Consider the following 25,158-nt stretch of genomic DNA (forward strand, 5'->3'; position numbering starts at 1 on the left):
CAGTATCTTAAGGAGATTGCAAAGTAAAAAGTCAGCAAAGCTGTGCTGCATTTTGGTGCCATTCCCTCATCCACTGTATTTTCATTTTAAATTGACTGCATCCCTCTCACCCCAGATTACCACGACACATATACAAAGTTGCCTGGTCATTTTTGCAGTTCCCCTACCAGTAGAGGGCACTAGTGCACTGGCTTTGCTGTACGACTTTGAAGGTATCTTGAGACAACGTTGAAACATCACATTTGATCATTGTTTATTGACAGCTGACACCACATAGATCTAGTTATTCAAATTATATAAACATGGTTTGTATGTTATATAATTTGCCAGGATGGCCTCCTGGATTCAAATAAAATAAAATGGTATCGCTAGTATGGCATTTGATGTTGTGCTTTGATCCTGAGATGTTTCATCTCTTTAACAGAGTCCATTTTTCTCATCAGCAATTACTGATAACCCTGCTGGAAATCCTGTATCACAAGAGGAACCCAGAAATAATGTTTCTAAAATAAATAAAGCCATTCTAAGAGAGGTGCCTGCCATTTGACATGAAATCGAATACCAGTATGGCTGGCAACAGTGCCATTCAGCTGGCATTGGTTTGAATTGATGTCTACCATTATTTCTATAAATAGAGATATTATTGAAATATAGCTCTCATTCCTACTGCCTGTGACAGGCAAACCAGGGGAGAGGCACACACACACAAAGCCACATAAATACAGTCCAACAGATGGAGTTGGTCCTATGAATCGTCTGTTTGGCCGGCTCTGTTGCACATGAGTTTGGCTGCCAGCGATCCGTATGTCAGAGTCTTTGCCTCGGGCTGGACTTTGTCTGTGTGTCTTCTCCCTGTGAACACAGACAGCAGAGCTCATTAGCTGGACCCTGCTGCCAGGGCTGCAGACATTAGTGGACAGATAAATCCAGGGTCACTGCCTGCAGATTCACACTGTCGCTGCCCGCTAATAAATGGGCCAAACTCTGCACTAGTGGGTTAGCGGACAAAGCTTTTTAAAGGCAGAAACGGCTGATAAAAAGTTGATCCAAAGCTTACCAGGGATTTTATCCATTGCGATAAAGGTCCGGTCTTGATGCTTTATCTTTGGTCTGTTTCTGGCTATCAGGAAAACTCCCAGGAACGACAGAAGACAACTGAAGAAGAGATTTAGGGAGAGTACAGTAAATTCAGTGGCACATTTTTAATAGGCTGCAGTTACTGGCATCCTGATGAATGCTTACCCAAAAAGGAACATGAAAATGTTCAGTAAAGCCAGTCCTTCAAATTCCTGGTAGAACACTATCCCTGCATAATGAAAAAGTACATTAAAATACATTCACACAGAATAATAGCATTTGTAGTTATCTCTAATGCTTTGTTTGTGAAACGAAGCCCTGCAAATCCTGAGTAAACATGTTTCGATGACAGGATAGCTTTATATTAACTGATGAGTAGCAATACCAAAAAGGCTGCACAGGCTCTCTGATTCCCCCTTACAGTATCCAGTGGCACTCAACAGTCTCCTCCCATGACCTTCTATCCATCAAACATTCCCCTCAGTGACCAGACCGTTTCAATCAGCAGGCTGACAAAGAACACGATCTTAGCAACAGAGCAGTTTCAGTGAATCACACTTTCACACCTGGGTGCAGCTTTGCAGAAACAACCACTAGGCCACTGCTGTGACCACCACTGGTTTAGCACTAAAATAATCATTTTCATCCATCTCTTACAAAGGAACAAAACTAATCCTAAAGGAAAAATCCACCCTTGGATACTCTTACAGTTATATATCATCAGTCTGTGATTCCAGGATTCCAGGAGTTATTTTGTGATAAAGTGTTGTAATTTACTTTTTTGGTGTGCACACTTTCCCTCAACCTGCCTCGTCTAGTTCTACTTCAGTTACTGATGCCCTACATTTCCCAGCATGCCTTTCGACAACCCCCAGAATGGGCGCAAAGCAAGGGCGGAGCTTGCCTTTCATGCATAAAAAGGGCTAAAATAATAATTTATCAGCATAATGAGTTAAAGTTAAAATTCCCAGTGACTTGTCAAAACAACAACATGAGCGTTTAGCCAAAATTTTGTGTATTTATTTACCAATTCACACTGAGTCATGTCAGTACCTCAATATCACACCTATCACCTCAACAACATCAAACATTTTTTTTCCAAATCTGCCATATTGTACCAACCCTACAAATTCATTCAATTCATTTTCTAGATTTAATCTTTGCAAATTTGTCAATGACTGTGTGGATAAAGGTTATATAAGAGTGAATTAACTATAAAAAATAGTCAATGATTGTTCATAATATGCTTATTTACCTTATCAGTCAATTTTTACTGATATTACTACATTCTGGGGGATTCTCTACACTTTTGGCCATGGGTGCCAGGCACCCACAAGACCCATTCAAATTCTGCTTATTATTATATTATTATAATTACAAATTCTGTGTGAACTTATTGCTTTCAGCTGTAGATGTGTAGGTAGGTAGGAAGAGCAATAACAACAGCAATAGTGAAGTGAGAGTTTTTCTTAAAAAAATGAGAGTGGATTTTTTTCCTTTAACACTAAAATGCTTTTGGGAAACCCAGTCCAGACTGAACCAGGAACATTATTACTGATACAGGATGACAAAGGCCTGACCTGGCAGAGTCCACATGCTATAAATACGAGATAAATATAAGGGCTTTTGCTGAAAGTGGGACCCATAAATGGCTCAGAGATACAGAGGTGAATCACCATCTTGACTGTGCTTTCTGTTCCATTGTGTTGCATCATGAATCGATTTCAACAGTTGCAGTAAGTTTTGCAGCACGTCTTCATCAGGAAAGTCTCTATCATATTATCCTTCCTGCAATGCCAAAGTGGGAAAACAAAATGCAATCGGCACAGAATATCCCACAGTGAGTGACAGTATTGTGGCATACCTGCGACTATGGCACTTGCAGTGAAGAACACAAAGTTAATAGGAACCACCTCTGTGGCATCAAACATTTTCATTGCCTGATTGAGAAATCTGTGGAGAGAGAAGAGGGAAGCCATCCAGTTCTGATTTGAGGGGTATAGTGAATACAATGACCTTGGTTACAGAGACACTTTGCAGCAGCCTATTCATCCATCATAATAAATCCACTGCAGCTACAATGTCACCATGTCCAATATATTTTTTACACTCTACATTTTCTCCAGTTTGGTTCCGGAATTGGAAAACCCAAATTGGACCTAGCCTGTGGCGAACATGAGGCATTTTTAAAAAAAAAAAAAAAGGTAGGTACACAGAGGCAGAGAGAGAAAAACCTCGACTAACTTGATCTGGAAGGCGCAGGAGGCAACCATGACGACGAGCATGACGTAGAAGATGGGGTAGATGAGCTGCAGATGGCCTTTTAGAGACTCTGTGATCATCCCTGACACCGCTTTGACCGAGATGACTGTCAGAGAGGCTGCGGCAACACAGAGGCAGCAGATTACTTCCAAAAACATGATGTTGTATGAGCGGCAGCGACAAATCACTTCCTCACTGATTCATGCAGATTTGTGGGGTTGATTAAGGTGAACAAGACCGGGCTGGATGGAGTGGCAGAGGGATAGATTGGAGAGTGGCAGGTGGATTGCTATGAATGCATCACAACTTCTGGCTTTAAAGAAATAGTGGTAACACTTTAGATTAGGGAACACAAATTAACTATTAGTAAATTGCTTATTAACATGCATATTAGTAGTGTATTGGTTCATTATTAGTCATTACAAACCACTTATTAGCACCTTATTCTGCACTATTGTATTCTATAAGTATACTCCATTAACTATGGGTTTTCCCTCAATAGCCTCCTAATTAGTGCTTATAGCAGTCAGTAAGGATGTTGTTGCACATGAATTGGGCTTTTAGTCTGCTTTGCTCAGTATGGGGATTATAAGGTGCTAGTATCTCATATTATTGAGGGAAATTATTAAACTATTGAGGGAAAACCTATAGTTAACAGTTAATATGTGTTCCCTAATCTAAAGTGTTACCGAAAAAGCATAGGCCCATGGTATAATTACATCAGCACAATTATCACATTAGAATTGTTACTAAATGAGTTAAAGGGGGTTATTCCTATCTTCCATCATGCTTTACTCATCTTTTTCCGCCACCAACAACCGTCTTTTTATGGAAATCGTAACACAGCAGTGCATGGGTCCATTTTTGGTAGCCAGGCAACAAAGCGACCTCTGACTACCTAAAATGGTTTAATCCATAACCCCTGGCCTCAATCATGCAGTTCCTACTTGTCCATACCGAGCAGGGCCACCAGCAGCATCACAATGACAATGTGCTTCACATTCCTCCTCTTGTACAGATAGAGCAGGACGCAGAAGACTATGACCTCTATAAACTGGAGGAAGAGGGGGAGAGAGAGAAAAGGGTGGTTACACAAATCATTAATGCAGATTCCACTTCCTCAAAAATGCTCGCACAAAGTCAAAGCAATCCTATTTCCATTCCAAAACCCATTTATTTTACAGTGACACCCGTGCCATCTGTAACACCAGAACCTTGCACAAAAAAACAGAGGATCTGAAATTCCTCTCCAGTCCCTGTCCTCTTACAGACCGTCTTATCCGTATAACAAACTACACAGGCAGTGAGCAGGGTGCTTTAATTGAAACAAATGGCCGTGGCAGAGAAATGAAATGAATTGCTGGTCTTTAATGAGAAGGGCCCGGGGCTGTCCTTGTGAGTCCAATAGCACTCAGCTGTTCAAGGACCTCTGATATAATACCACACAGCTCTAAATGGATGGAGAACAAGAAAGGAGCACTAAAGTAGAATTGAGGAATAAAAAGGGCAAGCCGACCTTTGATTCTCTCTCAACGAAATTAATTTCAAAATAATCCCAGTGTCTCAACAGATATGTTAAATACGAACATTATTTCAAGATATTTGTAGTCTTTGGGTCCATAACCAAATATATTTAGGAAGATCGAGTCAATTCCGTCTTTATTATTTAACATTAAATAAATCCTAAAAAAGTGATAGCCAATACCATTAGCATTTTATAGTCGTGACACAGTAAATGAAACTAAAGTCGTTTAATGATAGTCCAAGTCTTAATAGTATGACCATAGGATATGGGAACACAGTGATGGATATTTCTATTTTCTTGGCAGCATTCCTCTGATTAATCACCATCTACAATTAATCAAATATCGGCTGAAGTTGTTCCTCCACAGCCTGATGAGTATTCACAATGCATGCCCTGGAATGGAAAAGAGCATCCCGTTTTAGACACCATCAATCAGCGCAGCCAGGCTGAGCAAGACTATCTCAACGTGAAAACATCTATCCGTCTATCCATCCATGCGTCCCTATATTCCTACTGTCTGTTTGAACATCTGTCTAGTCTTTTGTTTTCATGCGATGACTCCTATTTTTTTTTTGTCTCAGTGCGTTTGCATGGTTCAGCAAATAGAAGTAGATTCAGGAGTGGAATGTGAAATATGGCTGAGAGAGAGACGCTGTGCCCTGAATAATGATGGCAGTGCTACACAGGGCAGACATCCAGTGTTTACACCACTGGCTAGCACCCCCGATGAGCTGCTGGCTGGTGTCCTTTTAGGTTCAACTTGACTTGGTTTGACAGATTATGCATGGTGAATAGGTTCTTCAGATATCCACAGACAGTAAATGGAATATTCAGGTGTTGGGGTGAGATTTGGTGGGATAACTTTTATCAGATAAATTGTTGCCTGTCTGTGGGCCACCCATATAGATGTTGATTCACAACAGAAAAGCAATCTTTACAGACCCTGGGTGGCACAGTGTTTGAGCTTGCACTATTATTGTAATTTCATGCCGAAATGTTAGATGTCCTGACTTTGGGAGGACTTCCTAGGTGGCAATAACAGGGTGTTACAGGTGTCATTTATGCTAGAAAAGACTGTGGCTCTTGAATTAGACAAAGGATAGTATTTCTACCAGAGGCGTAAGTTTAACCTGACAGGAGGAAAACTCAGAGAGCTCTCTCTCTCTCTCTCTCTCTCTCTCTCTCTCTCTCTCTCTCTCTCTGCCCTTATTTGCAGGTAGCATAATCATAAGAGTCTGCTCTCAGTGTGTTGGCATTAATGGAATAGTAGTGAGATATGGCCTTCTGTTGCACATATCTTCCATTAAAGACATCTAAGTTGTATTTGGATGAAAAGTATTGTTAAGATCCAGAGCTAAAATGTACATTTTTGTGATGGTTTTGAGAAAAAACATTTAGTTTCAGTTCTGTTCAAGATCAGTTGCTATGGTAACAGCTATGTTTACACCATCTCTGCCCAGGGCAAAATTGGAGCAGGAGAGCGTATGGGTGAGTGTTAATGCATTTTCAGAGGGGGCAGTTTTTTACTATTGAGTGATTCATCCACTAAAACATGGACAATCTTCGGTTTAACCAAAGGCTAACCCCCCAATTACTGTAACTAATTCCATAAATGACAACAGCAGGAGCTCTGGGCTCGCTCATATGACCCAGAACAACAAGCACCAACGTTCCAGCGATCTTTTATGAAGGATTATGTACATCGTCCTCTTAGGTGGGGTGAGTTTCATCAACCTCTTCAACTCCAAAAATGTAACACTTCATTGATGCATATTTGGAAAGTCTCTTTTCTCTTTCCCTCCTCCACAGAGAAGTCAGAGGTCAGGGTCAGCTACAGAACAGCCCCACTGGAGCTGGTAGGGGTTCAGTGACTTGCTCAAGGACACTTCAGCAGGGTGGATGCTTGCCAACACGGGGCTTTAACCCAGGTTTTCTGGATGAAGGGCATTCTCTTTAACCACTAGGCCAACCTGCCACCCAAAGCATAGGATAACACATAAAGAAATACAGGCGATAGCATAAGGACCGGTTCACATGCGGCATCTTTTGAGCGCGCAAATCCATTATTTTCAATGTGGGCGCACTACAGACGCGCTCAAAGGCGAGGAAACAAGAACATGGTTAGACATATTACTGGTTTCAGGCAGGAGTGTTTTAGAGGTTACATACAAGATAAAGCAGGAAGTGCCAGCTGATGGCATAGTACTGGACCAGATGGGCTGTGATGTGTGTGGAAGTGTGGGGGGCAAAGGTCACCAGGAGGTATGTTCCTGCCACTGCCAGGGTGCCACCTATAGAAGACACATGAGACAGAGGCATAGGGAGGCAGTGAGAAGGTTTTTCAGAACAATGAGACAAGTATGATGCCACTGAATCATCAGTTTCCTGCAAAAACCTTGTGTTGTCCCGCTGATTTTTTCATTCATGCCTATGCATTACTGAAATTTTGGAGAGCATTTGTAATGGTTTGGATTGTTCCCAGGACAATGAAACATTTCCTACATGAGGCCGATAATGTCAGCCAGCAATTACAATCAAAAAACAAAACTGGCAAAATTGGAGATGATTCATGCAGGATCCAACAATATACATGGGTGTGTGTTACTGATTTGAATTTCTAAACTGTAGCCTGTTCATGCCATTTAGCATCAGACTCTAAATTGTTGCACTAAACAATAGTTTTTCATGAAAACAAATACAACAAGAAAGGTTTGTTGAATAGATTAGTGCCATTCTTTCCCTGCCAAAAACACAGTGCCGTTAGACTTGTTAAATAAGAATGATTAGAAGAGTCAATGTTTGATTTCCATCCCTTGCCAATCAAACCAGAAAATGTTTACTCTGCCACAGGGTCTTTGCCACACTGAGACAACCTGTGATGTATTGACATAATACTTCTGAACTCTAGGATGTTATTCCTCAAATCAAAGCAGCAGAGTGTTTGCTTACCAAGAATGTCAGAGGCGCGCAGCGTTTCCTTGAGGAAAACCACAGATATGACAGCGCTGGCTGGAAAGGGAAAATGTATTCATGTTAGTTCAACCTGCAATCAAGACATGTTGCAGCTAGCCTATAATCTGAACTCTAACACAGTAACACCTGCACAGTCTGAATCATTCAAAAGCCAGCAGGTACATTTAAAGACACCATATAATTTGATGCATGGATAGAAAATGATATGCACTGTGTCACAATAGCATAATGGTCAATGCTTGAGATTCATCCCTGAATAAAATAACATAACTGAATATATAGAGGGTTTATTGTTACTGCATTCTCCTGAATTGTTTTTTTTTTTTTTTTTTTTTTGATGCAGCAAGTCAGTTTAATCACAAGCAAGGTCAGATACTTGATTGAAAATTGACTTGAAACAATAACAATTACGTCAATAAAGCTTCAGACTATATTGCTACGGCTGTATATAATGAAGAGTAATCAACTTTTACAGTGCTGTGTGGAATGTGAATTTCATCTCACACACATACACTACACATACATGTGCACAGTCATAAACACACACAAGCAGCACATATGTACATGCGCACACATTCATAATGTATCATACGTGCATGTCCACACAAATAGATACGTGCATACACACACACACACACACACACACACACACACACACACACACAATGCTTGACATATTTGTATTGATCAGCAGACATAACTAATAATACCCAAACAAATTCAGCGTGATAAAATTGTCAAAGCGCTTTGATAAATGGAGCTTATTAGGACTTTGAAGCATCAGCATCAAATCACTGGAAGATGAAAACATCATGCTATTCCACGCCACATTTTTATGAACCCATTCATCAATATCATTGTCAAAAACTGCTACGCTGAAAAGCAATCAGTTTCACATGAGCTAAGCCTCAGATTAGTCTTCTTAATGTTTCCCCGGGAAATGCTAGGAACCGAGGCAAATGGATAAACACATAACATTTTTGACAGCGAGACAGACAAATACACATGCAGACAGACAGACAGACAGATAAACAGGCAGACAGACAGATGGATGGCAGACAAAAAGTAGGCTGCCTAACAGACAGACAGTCAGATAGATAGACAGGAAAACATATAGGCAGGTAACATATATATATATATATATATATATATATATATGTATATAGACTGACAATAGACTGACATTCATACAAGGGCTTTCAGGTTATGTAACGTACATCTGGCGGCCATATTGGAGGCCTTCAGCTCTTGGGCAACAGTGGCCATGAGGAGCTGATTGCATTTCTAGATGTACAACTTGTCAGTCTCAGCAGAATTGAATAGACATGGTTAATATGTGCTGTTTTTGACTGGGAACTGAACTGGGGACTCATCTTTAATCAATGTTTTGTCAGCTTGTTAGCTAGCTAATCTTAGTAAGGTCAGCTAACCATCACACTCTTGTTGTAAACATATCTCATTTGCACAGTAGTTAACATCCAGTAGAAGCTACCATTCAGAATCAGAATCAGAATCAGAATCAGAATTCTTCCTAGTGGATAGTAGTGGATACTGGCTAGTTAGCTTGTTAACAATGCCAGAAACCAACTTTGTTCAGCTGAACTGAGCTGGCTTTTTTCAAGCTACAAATTAGATTGTTTTGGAGTAGACACTAGAGCTAAAGACAAGACAAATCTACCTTATGAGATCATTCACTTTTTCAATAACACCCACAGCACAACAATCTTTTTCAGATCTCTTTTTGCATGGTTGTTCTATATTTTGCCGTTATTTGTGCACAGCCAGTTCTCCAATGGACCTCCATGATGGCAACAGCTGTGGTTGGTGGGAGATTTTGGACACAACTGCAACACTGACTGGCAGGTATGCAGGTATGACGTCAGTAAGACTGAGACAAAAAGTGAAAAAGTGCTGAAAAATGGAAAGACAGACAAGCAGACAGGTTAAGTGTTGTCTCCTTCATCATCAGAAGAGATTAGCTACAAATAGAGTCAGAATAACTCAATATGTCAGAGACAGAGAGTGTGTCATGGCATGACAGAGAGATTCTGATACACAGCATGCTTGTTAAACAGAGGCTGAACAGCATGTTGCTTACAGAGCACAGCTACAGTTTTGTTTACCAATAGATGTTTTAAACAGGGGCAATTAGAAGGGAATCCTTATGAACCCAAATCATGAAAAGCCTGAATATAGACAGAAAGGAAAAGCAAAGCAAAATTGGCATTTAAAATGTATCACGTATAATCTTGCCAGGTGAATTTCGCTGAAGTTCACCTGGTGGTTACAAATAAATCATGAAGAAAGCTTTCAGAGCAGGCTTGCAGAACAAGGCATGGATGTATGTGATGACATACTATTACAGTCAATATGGAGGATTTTGAGGACTATCATCGATATCCTGATGAACCACTCAGGTGTTTAATATTTCATACTGCGACCATGTTCAGATTCACATTTAGGACTCCTCCTTTGCCTCTGGGACCAGCTGGATCTAACAAGTAACCATAGCAACTCCATACAAAGTGAGATTCACAAGGATTACTAAAATGTGGCAACAGGAACCTCTGGGGTACAAAGAGTTCTGCCACCGTTACATGTTTTTACGTGTATGCGTGTGTGTGTGGGTGTGTGTGTGTGTGTGTGTGTGTGTGTGTGTGTGTGTGTGTGCATCAGATCTCTCCTGCCCCTCTATCTCAGATGTGTAGAAACGGGAAACTCCCTGGGGAAAACACACCATATCAAACACTCTTCCACCACATGGCTCTCTGACATGATGGGATGAAAGCAGAGAATATCTAGCTGTCATCTCCCAGCAAAGCTAAACTGTAAGATCTGTAGCCAAGTTGTACATATTGTATGTTCACAATGTCACCGATGACAAGAAGTTTCCAAATAATAGTACAGGCAGTACAGCCGTGCAGCTGTCTTGTCTTGTGAAGACGAGTATCAAAACAGTCTGGAGGAAAGTCACTTTTAGCCTTTACTGAAAATTCCAGTCTCACAGGCTGGATTTTTCAAAGTGTACTTACAAACAACTCTGCAAGAATTGTGTAATATAGACAATATACAAGAGTTGTGAAATGTTATGTTAGATTCTATAAAATGAATAGTTCATATAGACAATAGTTCAATAGTTCACATAGAGTCACATATCAAACCTTGTGAGATACCTCATGAATACACACCATAACAGTTCATTTAAATATTAATGACCAAAAATCGACACTCATTCTGGTACGTATGTGTCGCTTAGCAACCACGTCGTATAGCAACTGTTCAAGAACTATATTGCTTAGCGGAAGAATTCCATTTAATTGTTATCTATTAAAAATAAAGATTTATTGAAAATGATAACAGCTAACCACTTCACATCGTGTCAAACATCGTGTTCTAAAATCTTGTTGTTTAGTGCTTAATCATAGGTCTCTCCATCAATATCAATGGGTGCTGTACAAGCAACTCTGATACAGTTTCTGAATCAGGTTTCTGTTTCTTTTCAACATGCCATCCTCCCTCCTCTTTTGCATGTGATGACATGATATCTAACAGAGAGAGCCAATTCTCTGCTCCATGCCACAGTGCTGGAGACGGCGCTGTCATTCCTAATAGAGACTGTTGGGCTCTGTGGATGGAGACGGTAGTAATTGCTCTCTATGGAGCGTCAATGTGTCAGTCAATGGGACATGCAGGGACAGGCGTGTGACAGCAGCATCAGCAACTCTCCTGTCCTCTTCCCCTCCTTCTCCTCCTCTCCTCGGCTTTCCCCTCTGTCCAGTTCTGCCTGTTGTCTCCATCAATCATCCCCTCCTTCTCCTCTCTCCTCTCCTGCATTTTCCTTCTCCTCTCCTCTCTTCTGCTTTCTTTCTTCTTCCCTTCTCTCCTTTTCATTCTTCTACTTCCCCAACTGTCCCGTTCATTCCTCTCATCTTGTGCCCCTCCCCTTTCTGTGTCTCAGCTCCTTTCTCTCCCCCCCCCCCCCCCCTCCCCTCTTCCTTTCTTCTTGTCTCCTCACCTAAGGCCTCCTGCTGTCTGTCCCCCCTGTGAGTCTTCACACCGCTCCTGGAAGACAGGCACAACAGCACCACAGGAGGGTGTGTGAGGAGTGTGGGTGTGTTTGTGTGTTCGCCTAAGGAGCATTGCTGGTCGGCAAAATCCGCTAGACCTGTGTGTTTACACATGACTACAGTTATGCACATATCTCTGTGTGTGTGTGTGTGTGTGTGTGCTTTCCTGTGTGTGTGAGGGTGTGTGTGTGTGTGCCGGAGTCAGCCTTCAATAGAGGTAGAGTCAAAGTGACAGATGGCAACCTGCACAGCCTCCCTCTGCTCCACTTGTTAGCAAGGACAGACCATGTCACGGCTGCAGATATCTTCCTCTCCTTTCCCTCCTTCCCTTCACGTCTTCATCTCTAGCTTCTCATTAATTCTTCCCGAGACACTTTTAAGAGACACTTCAGCTGCAGATGTAAATTTTTCATGCGCACTTCAGTGCGCCACATTGCAAGAGGGTTGGAGCATAACAATCAATGTTTTTAATGAGGATAACAACAGTGGTAACTCGGAACTAAGCCTGGGAACTGGTAATACCAGTGAGCTTTACAAGCACTTACAAAGCATTGCCAGATAATTGTTCTTAATGCTGATATGGTAAAATGTTCTTGGTATGGCAATCAGTGCTTTTAATAGGGATAATGATCCTGGCAACTCAGAACTAAGTTGGATGATTGTTATCAAGTGTGACTTTAAATAAAATCATATGAGCTATTTAAATACTCAAAACCATTGGCAAATGATAGCTCTTCATATTGTAATATGGTGAAATGTTCTTGGTATAGCAATCAGTGGTTTTAATAAGAATAATGATCCAGCTAACTTAGAACTAAATCAGGTGATTTTTAATAACAGTGTAGGCTTCAAATAAAGTCATTGCTATATAAGCTATACAAACACTGTAATCCGGTAAATTGTTCATTGTTTGGTAAAAGCTCAGGAAGTAATTGCTCATTGAAGGAAGTACAACACTGTTCCACACAAAAATAAAATGAAGAGGTGCAGTCTGGCTAACAAGATTTGTGGTTTCATTCAGTGTTTTATTCAAACCATTCATCCACTCGGTAGACGTGGCTCTAGGAAAATCATTGGAACCGTCGCGTAATAGCTGCCATTAATATCCATGACTCACCGCCACCTCCAGCACAGTGAGTGATGGGTGGCGGGAGGTGGGAACTTAAACTGTTCAATATTTAACCTGTCTTTAGAGTGTTTGCACTGAGCAGCTGCCAGCTGCACCGACCAGGCATGCTTCGTTTTGATTGGCTGATGAGCATAACGTGCTTGACAGCTTAGTTCACACTAGGGGCTGTAAAGACGATAATTTCTGCAGTGGTTGTTGGATTTTGTTTACCTACTTTAGTGCCAAATAATTGAATAAGTAACAGAACTTCCTGCCTTGAGAAGGAGAATAGTGGAAATGCACATATCCATCTTCTGAGTTCAAGTGCTGGATATAAACTAGGTCACAAGGTCACAAGGTCTTGGTCCGGTGTTATTTATTTTTTATGTATTTATTCTCAAAGCCACAGCATCTTTGAACTGTTGGATGTTTCTTTTTAGTGCTTTTCTGTTACTCTGAGTTCATTAAATAGCTGAAGTTTGAGAGACTATTCATGGAATGAGGTGAATGCTTACAGCCTTGCCAATACAGACCATGCAAAAACAAACATGTCAGATTCCTTATTAGAACGAGGTCCTAATTCACCAAAAGTATTCAAGTACTATTAAGATTATTTTTGTCCATCTACAAAATATTTAGGGAATGTTAGCCCCATCTCCTGAGGCCATATTTCGAAGCTTGGCCCTTGAACTTATGAATAAAATACCAGAGATGCTTACACACTAAAATATAGCTCTCATGCTTTATTGATAACGTATGTGACTAGACAGTTTTTCCATATATTTTTTTCAAATGGTACGATGCAGTCTGTTTATGACAGGAGTAGAAGAGCAAGAGCAGACTTCAAATGACAACACTTGCTGTTGTGCCCTGAGGAAGCGACCTTTTCTTCCACCTTCATGAATGGATAATGTAGGAGGAAAAAGGTCGCACTTACCTATGACAGACACGCAGCCCAGTGGGGCTATGAGTGATGCCGGGGCAAAGCCGTAGGCGGCAAAGTTCCCCAGTTCCCCGACACCCATGAGAACCACACCGCACCACCACAGCATGGAGGTGTAGTAGGGCTTGGAGCCACGCTGAGACTGGCGAACATGGGCGTATTTCTGTCAGGAAGAGAGGAGAGAGGGCAGATTAGCCTTTCATCTCCGCTAGAGGCATCATTCAGATTGAACAGATCCAGTAAGACGCAGAGGAGGAACTCAAATGTATACATCATAGATATTAATAACTTTGCCTTTACAGCCTTACACAGCCAAATAAACAATAGTTGAAATATCAGGTGTGATAGAAGAGGTAATACAGTAAGACAAACACCCCAAACAGCCCATAATGCTCCCTCAGCCAGAGGCATGAGACAGATTAAGCAAATCCAGGAAGTGGAAAGCTACAAGACAAACTCAAACGTATACGTCATAATCATTAATAACTTTATAGCCTTACACAGTCTATAAAACAATACTCGGTTATGATGGAAGAGATAATACAGTAAGACACTGGTTGTCATCCTTTTTCCACACTTTTTCACACCCCAGTGAAGCATAAAATGCCAAAACAAAAGCTGTCATGGCCTCTCAGCCGGTCTTCCACACCCTCCATGCCACCCACACAAACACACCCATTACCTACATCTGAAGACTGAAGTTTGCGCACTTGCTGTATAGAAAAGTAATTAAGAAAAATACATTGTTCTGACATTGATTAAATCCTGATTATGAATCATCTGCTTTAAATTTTCAGTCAAGCAATATTTTAAACGTCATTATCTAAAACCTCTCAGGTTGACAATTATCCATAGTAATAAACAGCAACAGTTCTGTATTTAAAAAAAATATATCACTTCACTCGAATTTGTGCTCATAAGCCAATATAAGGATTCATGAGCACATTACAAGCACACTGTGAGTGCATGACAATTATTATAATTAGATCATCATGATATAATAGACACAATGTGGAAAAAATTAAGACGAAGAATATTTTATGGAGCAACTGTATTGTTAATGACATGAGATTATTTTGTAAGAAAAGCTTATGCTTCTGAGGGGCTTATCATCTCAACACACTTCAAGTCTTATCAAAATGGCAAATTCAACACATATTCTTTATCTGAAGGCTTCACACACTCTGTACCTAACTATATGTTCAGTACAGTGCTATTGAAAGGAAGAAGCAGTGTGGAAAGATCTCTCTTTACAGGCCTAAAGCGCCTGCCGTGTGTTGAGTGTCTGCTGTACAGCTGGATTCCACCGCTCCCTACCTGTATGTTGAGTGAAATGCTGATGAGGACGTTCCCACATATTGAGATGATGATTCCCAGGAGATAGGTCTGTGGAAACAAACAACAGTAAACAGGCACGAGATGAGGCAACGCTCCAGTTGTCACACAGCAGCTCCACACACCCCATAATACTCCCTGAAAGTCTTCCCTCCAGCTGTCAGATATGTCATTACCATGACAACCACAGAGAACGTTGTTGTATCGGTGTGCTGTACTGTTTAGAGGGCACGAGGGTGTGTGTGCGTGCGTGTGCGTAAGACACAGTATGATGTTTATAGCATCTTCAAAAATTCCCACGAGACAGAAGCTTCTGAGGTTTGCTGATCTCACTCTCTCTCACACACGCACCGATAAAGCAACAGACACAACCACAGACACACACACACACACACACACATACACACATACACAGATAAACCTTGCTTCATGCTCTAACTGTCCCATAATATACAACATGTCACACAGGTGTGGGATGCAGCTCACCACACTGGTACACACCATTAGACACACAAACACTCAGGTCATGGCACATGGGCAACTCTTTTGGGTAATGGAGTTGGGCAATGTTGCCTGCATCAGTGGTAGAAATCGGTAACTAGGGCAAGATCGATGCAGAGCTCCAAGCTTTAAGGAACAAATTCATGAAAAACATCCATGCTGGCCATTGTTCTTGACAAATTTTCCTCTCACTGTCGGCTAAAAAAATGGCCACGTATCATAATGTGTAGCATGTGTAGCATCACACAGCGACATGAGGCCCCTCTGATGCCAGGGAGAAATAATATGCACATCATTTTGCAGGCAACTTTCAGCAGCAGTGCATAATTGCTGTATAATTGATGAAAGGCAAACAAGATCATCTGAGAACCCATTCTCTCACAGTGTTTCAAGGATTCGCCAGGCTGCTTTTCCCCCTTGCTTGGAAAATTATTGCCAAGAGGAAATTCAATTTTAGGTCATAAACATACCGGTGGCGGTGGGCGGACGAAGTTTACAAAGAAATGAAAGCATAAGGTGGGGGTGGAATGTGAATTATGAAAACCAAAGAAACTCAATCACTGTAAAAGAAGTGAAAGCAGCCAAGCACATCCAAGTATTTATCCCTTGAAAGAGCATTAAGAGTGAGGTAGAGGGTGGGAGAAAGAAGGAGAGAGAGGGAGAGAGAGAGAGAGAGAGAGAGAGGATGCGCAATAATGGGAGTTTAAAGATGAAAAAAGAAAGAAAGAGGGACAAGAGATGAAGCAATTACAGTAAGAGAGAGAAGAGTGAGTGGGAGAGAGTGAGAGCGAGGGAGAAGGACATAAAGAGAGTGTGAAGGGGAAGATGGAAAAGGGGACACAGAAAGGAATAGACTAAGAAACCGAAAGAGAGAGAGAGAGAGGTTAGTTATGAATCTGTCTTCCTAATCCTGAGCTTCTCCGTCAATGTGAGATAAGAATGGTAGTGGGTTATTGCCACTAATATCCATCTGAGCTACAATCCAGATAACAGTATTGCGGTCAAATGATACAAGAATGAAATAAACATTCATTCTCCTCGTCTCTATGAGCAGACACGGGCAATCGCACAATACAGCTATCGTCCATCGCTTTGTCAAAGTACATTATCAAGCATCCTCAGTGCTTTCTCTTCACCTTTACAGTAAAATGACACATTATCTCTTCACAAGGCTGAGGGGATTGGGCGGGGGGGCTGTCATGATAGGTTACTTTTAGAGTCACTTAGCAAAGAGCAAATCTCTCTCTCTGGGCAAAGGAAATAGCGCTGACCCTCTGGCCTTTCTGTCTGTCTGCCTCCTCTGCATGACAGAGGCAACACAGCAGCAGACACAGTGATGACGGCTATGGGTCCATTATATTTTAATGACAGTAGCAGTCAAACAGCCAGGCTCTCATCCACACATAAAGCATAAAGTAACACTCAAAGATCATGAATATGTGGATAACTCAATTTCAATAAAAAAAAAAAAAAGAAAGTCAGATAGAAACTTCTAACTACAAGCTCACCAAACATCAATGCTATACAATAATAGCCTACATAAGATAAGTAATTTGCAATTTAGAAATTAGAATCAATATTGATTTTCATAGGCTACATGCCACAACGCATTTCTTCACTATAGATCCCACAGGTTATAAATTCATCTTGCATCTCATTTTTGGAGTCAATTACAGTCAGTAGCCATGTCCCAGTTTCATTTTATTGCTTTTCCACTCAATAACAAATCGACAAAACGTCAAACCATCACAAAGCTGAGAAAGTAGTTTTATGGAATACAAGAGGAAGCCATGGCTTATTTAAAATCCAAATGCAAATTATTATAAATCCAAACTGATTGAAATCACTCAATACATGCCTCCCTCCCGCTAGAGAACAGAGGAGTTCATCTGTCAGCCTTTCACTCCTCAGCATAATAGCACAGGAATTACCTATAGATCCCACAGGTAATTGTTAATACGATGACAGATGGAGCTGACATCCACTGTCATGGTTTCTACATGCACCAAAGAAAAACCCTCCTCATTTCCAGGTGCACAATCCCCCTTTCATTTAAACTCAAAGCACATTTTTCAATTACTTTTTTACTTCTCTCATCATCACACAACATAACTTCATCCAATAGCCCGCTTTGAAAGTGGAACCACTAGAGTTTCACCGTCTTGAGAACATAATACAATTCATCATCTCCTCGCAACCCCGACAAAGAATTTAGGCGGTGTGGTTTAATGGGTTATTTCAAATTCCAATTCCTTAGTTTAAGAAATCGTCAAATATAACCCCACACCTCTCCTTCACTGGGGAAAAAAACATAGTGTAGTGCAGTCTGGCTCTATCTTCTCTTCACCCTCTGCTCCACATTCACCTTGACACTGGGTCTGATGAGTCCGCTGACCCAGAACACACCTGCAGCAAGGATGATACCACACCAGAGGTAAACAAGATTTAGAGCTCGGTGTATGTGTGTGTGTGTGTGTGTGTGTGTGTGTGTGTGTGATGAGTGCAGTGTATCAGCGGTAAACAGGATTTAGAAAGGGGGTGGTGGGGGAGCAGATGTGGGCGGCTGAATGATGAGATTCCTGGAGGACCGCTACCACTGCAACCTGCAAAGATGAGTGTGTGTGTGAGTTTGTGTATATGTATATGTGTGTGTGCGTGTGTGGTGCATGTCAGAATGCCAGACCCTTTTCTCAAATCCTGTTGAAAGGCAGGCAGACAGGAACAGAGAGAGAGTGTGTGTGCTGGGTATATAAACCAACAGAGAGAGAGAGAGAGAGAGAGAGAGAGAGATCACTGCTGCTGCCTGTAGCTGTACTGTGCTAATTCATGATCACATAGACAGCGTCATCCATCAGGCTCTGTTCACTAAACCAAGATCAATAACCCTGTCCGGCTTTATGGGACACAGTGTAAGTGGCCTGCTGCTTTGGTGTTACTGAGTCCATGAGGACACTGCTGGTTAACAGTGAAGGGTGCCAGGGGGCAGATAATACTAGATCTAGGTGTTTGTCTTTGTGTGAGAGTGTGTGTGAGAGAAAGGAAGAGAAAGATGGGGTGTTAAGAGGGCGAGGCAGAGGACACGCCTGAGGATAGTCGACTGCACCGACTTCACACAGGAGATGTAGCATTTTGATCTCTTAAGAGATTCATCTCAGCTATTATAGCACTCATTTACCTCAGATCAAGCTCGGCTAGGCTGCACTTTGAACCTGCCGCAGCTGCTACAATAAATTATTCTTGTTTTTTTTTCTCTGTTCCGGGAACTTCTGATGATTTTTGAGTCTCAGTGTGTGTGTGAGAGAGAAAGACAGAGAGAAAGAGAGTGCATATATTTTTAGTATGCGAATCAAATGCCTCACCCAGGCAGCATTAGCGTAATGCTCTACCTACTGAGCAGCACAAAACTGAAGGAGAGAGAGATAAATGAAGTGAGAGAGAGAGAGAGAGAGAGAGAGAGAAAGAGAGGAGAGGGGAGAGTTTTGCTGCCACAGGAAGAGCAAACAAAGCAGCAGAGGCAGGCTGGTACACTGGGAGGGCCCTCGGCTGGCCGGTTTACTTGGCAAACATTACACACTTTACCAAGAAAGCAGGGTGCCTTCAGGTTACAAAGCTCCTCATGCTGTACAGTACCTGCTGTGTACCGGTGTGTGTCCTACTTCAGAAGTACATGCCGTCATAAACTTTTGAATTTTGCTTGTTTTGTCACATGTAACGTTATGTTCAGTACACATGTGGCCACTGCAAAAGCCCTAGTTTTAACACAATTGCTGCACTTCTGCTGCACTGTTGCTTCACCCACAAGAGGAATTGTTTGGAAAATTGTGTATACTATATTACGGATATATATACATATATATATATATATATATATATATATATATATATATATACATATATTACACTTTCCTGCAGCCTAGGAAATGTTGAGCTGATATAATATAAAGTTCATCTGGATGTAAAAGTTCAGACAAAATAAGTCTCCCATTCATTGTCTATGGGACAGGTCAAGTTTTTTTTCTCCATAAGAAACTTTTTTGTGGTTGTAGCTTTTTTCTCTGGCCACTAGGTGGCTTTTATCAGGCTTTTATCCTCCATGACCCTTTCCTTCTCTCTCTGCAAACTTTGTTCTTCTTTTGAACCAAGCATAACTTTAAACTGTGTAGTAAAAATGTCATTGAACATAAGACTTTACCTCTTCAACATCACACCTGTATACTATTTGTACAAAATAGCCAATACTGCCAATCTTACTACTGTAATAGGCTAGCTAGCTAGACAGTGTCATAACATGTAGATCAATTTAGTATTTGTTCACAAATCTGCTACCAAGGCATACAGAAGCATTTATTATCTGATATGCAAGTGTATACCTTACTCAAAACTTAACATGTCTTGTGGCTGCATTGCATTCTGGTCTATTGAGGCTACTGTCAGTGGAGAAATTGGTCTCTCTGCCTCTTCTACGATGGATTTCTCCCTGTATGATTGTTGAACATCAGTGCAAAATAGTGAGTCTAGAAAGAAGCTCTTGCTCTTTGATTCTGAGGGACTGACACCAAAACCTGACGTTTACCGTTGATGTTTTAGATAGTTGACAAATGTTTTGCTATTCAACTTCATTGGCCGCACTGGAAATAGCTCAACGTGACCTCAGTCTTGTGCGTTTAGCCAATTATCCAAATTGTTTTAGAGTGGATTTCTCCTGTAAGATTTCGGTTCATGCATTGAACTCAATACCTTATTTAAGTCGGGCTTTTCCAGGCCATCCACAAGGGAAAGGTGATTGTACTGTAGCACTTTTTTACTTTGTCAAAATGTAATTAATTTGTCACAGAGGAGTGATTCTTCTGCACAACATGTCACAGGAACAAGGGACCAATTTTAAATTTAATTTACATCTTAACAACTGACAGCTTCAACTGTTCCCCTTGAAGTGGCATCATATCAGTTAGTTACACAACAAAGACCAACTGGCAAACATTAACAGTGGATACAGTGATATAGATACAGAATTAGCACTACAAATAATATTATCTATCAGTTTATTCAGTCCTGCAGACTTAAGACGAACTACTTGTAATTCTGCATACACTGTGGGAACCACAGAAGGTAATCGGATACGTTTACCTGAATGCTGATTGAAACGATCTAGGCTACAGATCAGATAAGGATCCTGTTTTTCGCTTGGTCAACAGACACTCAAAAGTCATGACACACACCCAAACAGTAGTCCGACTCCAGTAGTCGTGAGAGTTTGAATATCAGTATGAACAAAAGCAAGGGCTGAGTGTGGCGTAGGGAACTGAGCACATTCATCATCACTGAGACACAATACGTCAAGTTATGTTCATCACTATTTTTCTAAGTTTACTGTGTGGTAATGAAATTAATATCTTTGAAATAGAAATGAAATTAAAATCCCTGAACTGTGGAAATCTATTACATAAATGTCACAGATACTTTTTGTTTGAGTTGCTGGTAATTTCTAGTTTTTCACCCTCAGTCATGCACAAATGAAAACACTGCTTAGAGTAGTATAGGACGGGAGTGAGCATAGTATATAGTATAACTATACTTGTGAAACTAAAAAAGAAAGTAGAAAAACATAACTGCAACCCATCTGCAAAGCATGTTTAGCTGCCTGAGTCTGAATCTCCTCCCTGGATCTAAACTCGAGCTGAAGTGATGGAAACAGAACGGGCCTGAAGGCTGATGGAGGGACTGACAGCACTGGTCCTCCTCCTCCTCCTGCCCTCTCCCCGCTCTATAGGACATTGACCGACAGACAGACAGACAGGCAGACAGACAGCGTGGCCCTTTGTGTCCACTGACAATGGGGATCTGTCCCTCCCTGGGATGGGCTGATCTCTGGATGAGGCCCTTCAGTTTCTGGTCGGAGGTGGTGGGTACAGAGGGAGCGTGGGCGAGAGAAGTGTGGAGTCCAGAGACAAAGATGGAGGGGGGAAGAGAGAGAGAGAGAGACAGACACTAAAATATCAAGACTGATTATCTTGACATCCCAACTTTATCTAATGTCTATGATAGTTTTTATTATGTGACGTGACGTTATGTTAATTATTGGCCCATTAGTAAACTTCCATGTTAATGGGCACCAAAATCATCCATGTGTCCCCAGTAGATCATCGGCTCTTGTGCTCCATGCTAACACTTTAGCATTCACTATGATGAGTGTATACTAAAAGAAGACTGACCTTTAATAAAAATGTGTTTGTGGTTTTTGTTATATGGCTTGTAGATTCATACATTTTAAAAATGAAATATCATTAACTCGATATAGCAGATGTGGCCAAGTTTGTTTTTAGAACTATTTTAGGTGAGCGACCACGTATTCATCCGCTGCGCAGTGATTTTTAGCTGCACACAGTTTCCCATCGCCCACCGCCTTCACGTCCTGTGGAAACAGAATAAGTAATCCCTGCTAGTTTAAAAGAGTACCTTATTTTTATATCATATTTCACGTTACGCTAGTTGCCTACTATCACAAAACACAGTGTTTGCAGAAGTGTTAGCATGGAGCACCAGAGCCAAAGATCTACCGGTGACACGTGGATGATTTTTGGTGTCTATGTTCTCTTCACTTAACAGGTAAGTTGACCAAGGGGACAATCTCCCAAAAACTTGGTGTATTCCTTTAAAACCCAAATTTACACTCAAGCCAATACAAACATGTTGAACAAGTTGAGAGGAAGGGAAAGGAGAGGAGAGAGGAGAGAGAGGAGAGAGAGAGAGAGAGAGAGTTAGAGACTGTGTCTGGGACGTTCCCTGGGATGATGGGTAGCTTTGGACTGGGTATGGGGGGGGAGCAGCCAGCTGTTCAGGACTCTTACAGTAGATCTATTCTCTCACAGCCCACCCATGGGCCATTACTCACACCTCTCATTCCTCCTCTGTCTGTCTCTCTATCTCTCTCTCTCTCTCTCTCTCTCTCTCTCTCTCTGACCCCCTCCCCCCCCCCTCTCATTTGTAATGTCGCATAGCAGAAACGTGGCAAAAAGAAAGAAGCACACTGACAAGATGAGCATGAGGAGAATGTGTGTGTCTGCATGAGAGTAGGAGGACAGAGGACAGAAACACACACAGAAACACACACAGAAACACACACATTTACACACACTGAAACAACAGGATGGTACAGGCCATAACAGGACATGAACACACACACACACGGACAAACACAATGAGACAGAGAGAGAGAGCAAGTGGACTCATTTGCATGCACATCACACATGACGGATACGCACACACACACACACACACACACAGAACATCCACTAATATACACAGAAAGTCTCTCTCTCTCTCTCTCTCTCTCTCTCTCTCTCTCTCTCTCTCTCTCTCTCACACACACACACACACACACACACACACATACATACAAAGAAACAACAGGGAGGTACAGGCTTTAACAGGACACACACACACACACACACACACACACACATATTCACTATTATTCATCCATTATATTTCATTATTCATTATTTACTTCATTATTTCTATTACGTTTCTTTCATACTTCTGTTGTTATTTTTGTTGTGAAGCACTTTGGTTTCAAAAGATGCTATATAAGTAAAGATTTACTTACTTTTTTACACACACACACACACACACACACAAAACGTACTTGCATGAGCATGCATTATCATACACAGAAAGTCATACACACAGACACACACAGACATACTTTATATATACACACACACATACACAAACACACACACACACACACCTGCACACACACACACACACACACACACAACTCTTTGCTTGCACATGCACAGAAAGTCACAGAAAGAGAGAGAGTCCACATCCCTAGAAGTTTTAAAAAGTAAAAAGTTCAAGAAACAAAAAGGCCTTTCAGCATGATGATTTAGTTATGATCACTTTAGAAAATAGTTCTGACAGGTGCCAACACCGATAGATCTCAGCACTGTCAGCCATCCTCATCCACACTGAGTGCTCATTACCCAAAAAGCTTTAGGGGTCGAGGTTATGGTTTGACTTCCAAGATATTCCAGAGACTACTTTACTTTAATCTCCGCTCTGGCATTGGTGTGTAACTTCCTGCTCCAAATGGAGTTTAGGGAGGGAAGTTCCTGAAAGTTTAAAAAAACAAAACACTTTCCTCTTATCTCTGCAGTCTCAGCTGATAACTTGTTGCAGGGAAGTTGAACAGTTGAAACCAGTTCAGCATGATTTAAATTACACATGTGGCTCTGGGCAAGGAAATAATTTCACTTACAGTACTAATGGGCAATCAGTTTGCATTGGTCTTATCCAGTGATGTAGTGGTAAATAAAGAGGTGGGTAAACTAGGAAGTAGATGATTATTATAATGCAAACAACCACCAATATAAGTAAAAATCAATTATATTCCCAGAAAAGTATTAATTTATGTTTTTCCTTTAAAGACACTTACTTAATTTAACTTACATCAGTTTGATACTACTTACTATGATGTGTACTATCAATTTACATCAAAAATATCTCTGTCAGCCTAAAAAGTGGGTCAACTGTGTTTAAGTGTTGTGTTTATCCTCCTCTACATCCCTGGTCTTCTTCATCAATATTAATCATTATTTGCCACCATAATCTGTGGAATGATCCTTTTGAAATATAAACACACACCATGCTGTAGCCAAATAATTGTTTCAAAGCATTCATGTTTCACTCCCTATAAACCTTGTCCTTTTACTTATTTGAAACTGAATTAAACCTACCCGGAGTGGATTTTCCCGGATGTCAGTGAGGTGAGAGGAGGAGGTGACAGGAGGAGTCGCATTTGGAGAACTGGAATTCGCCATGTTTTCCTTATCATGTAATAAGGGAAGAATATTCTTGCAGATCACAACTCCCGCTCTCTTCACATCTTTGTCCGCTTTTCAACTGTGTCATCCCATACAGTAAATTGGTCCCGTGCCACTCCAGTGGCAGTCTGAGAGAAAACTTCCTCAGAGTCGCGGAGGGAGTCAGGAGTTTATGCTGCCTTCAAGTGCTGTCGGAAATAGCACAATTTCGACGAGCCAACAAAGTGGTGGCCTAAATATGACTGGGACAGTGGTGATTTTCCATGACACCTGAGTTGCTGAAGGGTGACGTTTAGGGAGCGGAGAGTATGGAAGCTGGGCCTACAGCTAGTGACAAAAAAATTTTATTTAATTATTATAGGCTTATGTTATTGTTAGACATTCTTTGCAAATAATTCAGTTTATTTCTATTTTCACTCTTTATTTAACTTTCAGTCATCATGGATTTTTCTTTTTTAATAAATTGATTAAAACATAAATTACATGCCTGATGTGAATTTTCTCCTCTGCCCCAGCACTACAAACTAGCTATGTGCTAC

At 41.1% G+C, this 25,158-nt stretch overlaps 1 protein-coding gene across 1 annotated transcript; it reads right to left on the reverse strand.

Annotated features, from left to right (window-relative positions):
* Positions 1 to 236: 236 nt before the first annotated feature.
* Positions 237 to 24,799, reverse strand: nipal2 (NIPA like domain containing 2). Its single transcript, XM_071902393.2, has 11 exons — positions 24,533 to 24,799; positions 15,273 to 15,341; positions 13,950 to 14,118; positions 7,814 to 7,873; positions 7,034 to 7,155; positions 4,297 to 4,393; positions 3,322 to 3,457; positions 2,942 to 3,030; positions 1,243 to 1,306; positions 1,058 to 1,155; positions 237 to 852 (listed from the first exon to the last, which is right to left on the reverse strand). The coding sequence occupies exons 1-11, from the start codon at positions 24,614 to 24,616 to the stop codon at positions 746 to 748; spliced, it is 1,095 nt and encodes a 364-aa protein (XP_071758494.1). The 5' UTR covers positions 24,617 to 24,799; the 3' UTR covers positions 237 to 745.
* Positions 24,800 to 25,158: the final 359 nt, after the last annotated feature.

Source organism: Centroberyx gerrardi, chromosome 12 (genome assembly GCF_048128805.1).
Source record: "Centroberyx gerrardi isolate f3 chromosome 12, fCenGer3.hap1.cur.20231027, whole genome shotgun sequence".
NCBI lineage: Eukaryota > Metazoa > Chordata > Actinopteri > Beryciformes > Berycidae > Centroberyx > Centroberyx gerrardi.

Coding starts and splice junctions, on each gene's coding strand:
- nipal2 (XM_071902393.2), bottom strand. CDS start 24,616: ATGGCGAATTCCAGTTCTCCAAATGCGACTCCTCCTGTCACCTCCTCC. Junction 3,458..4,296: donor GCTGCTGGTGGCCCTGCTCG/GTATGGACAAGT, acceptor GTGTTGCCGCAG/CCTCTCTGACAGTCATCTCG. Junction 1,307..2,941: donor TGCAAGTGCCATAGTCGCAG/GTATGCCACAAT, acceptor TTCATTATGCAG/GGATAGTGTTCTACCAGGAA.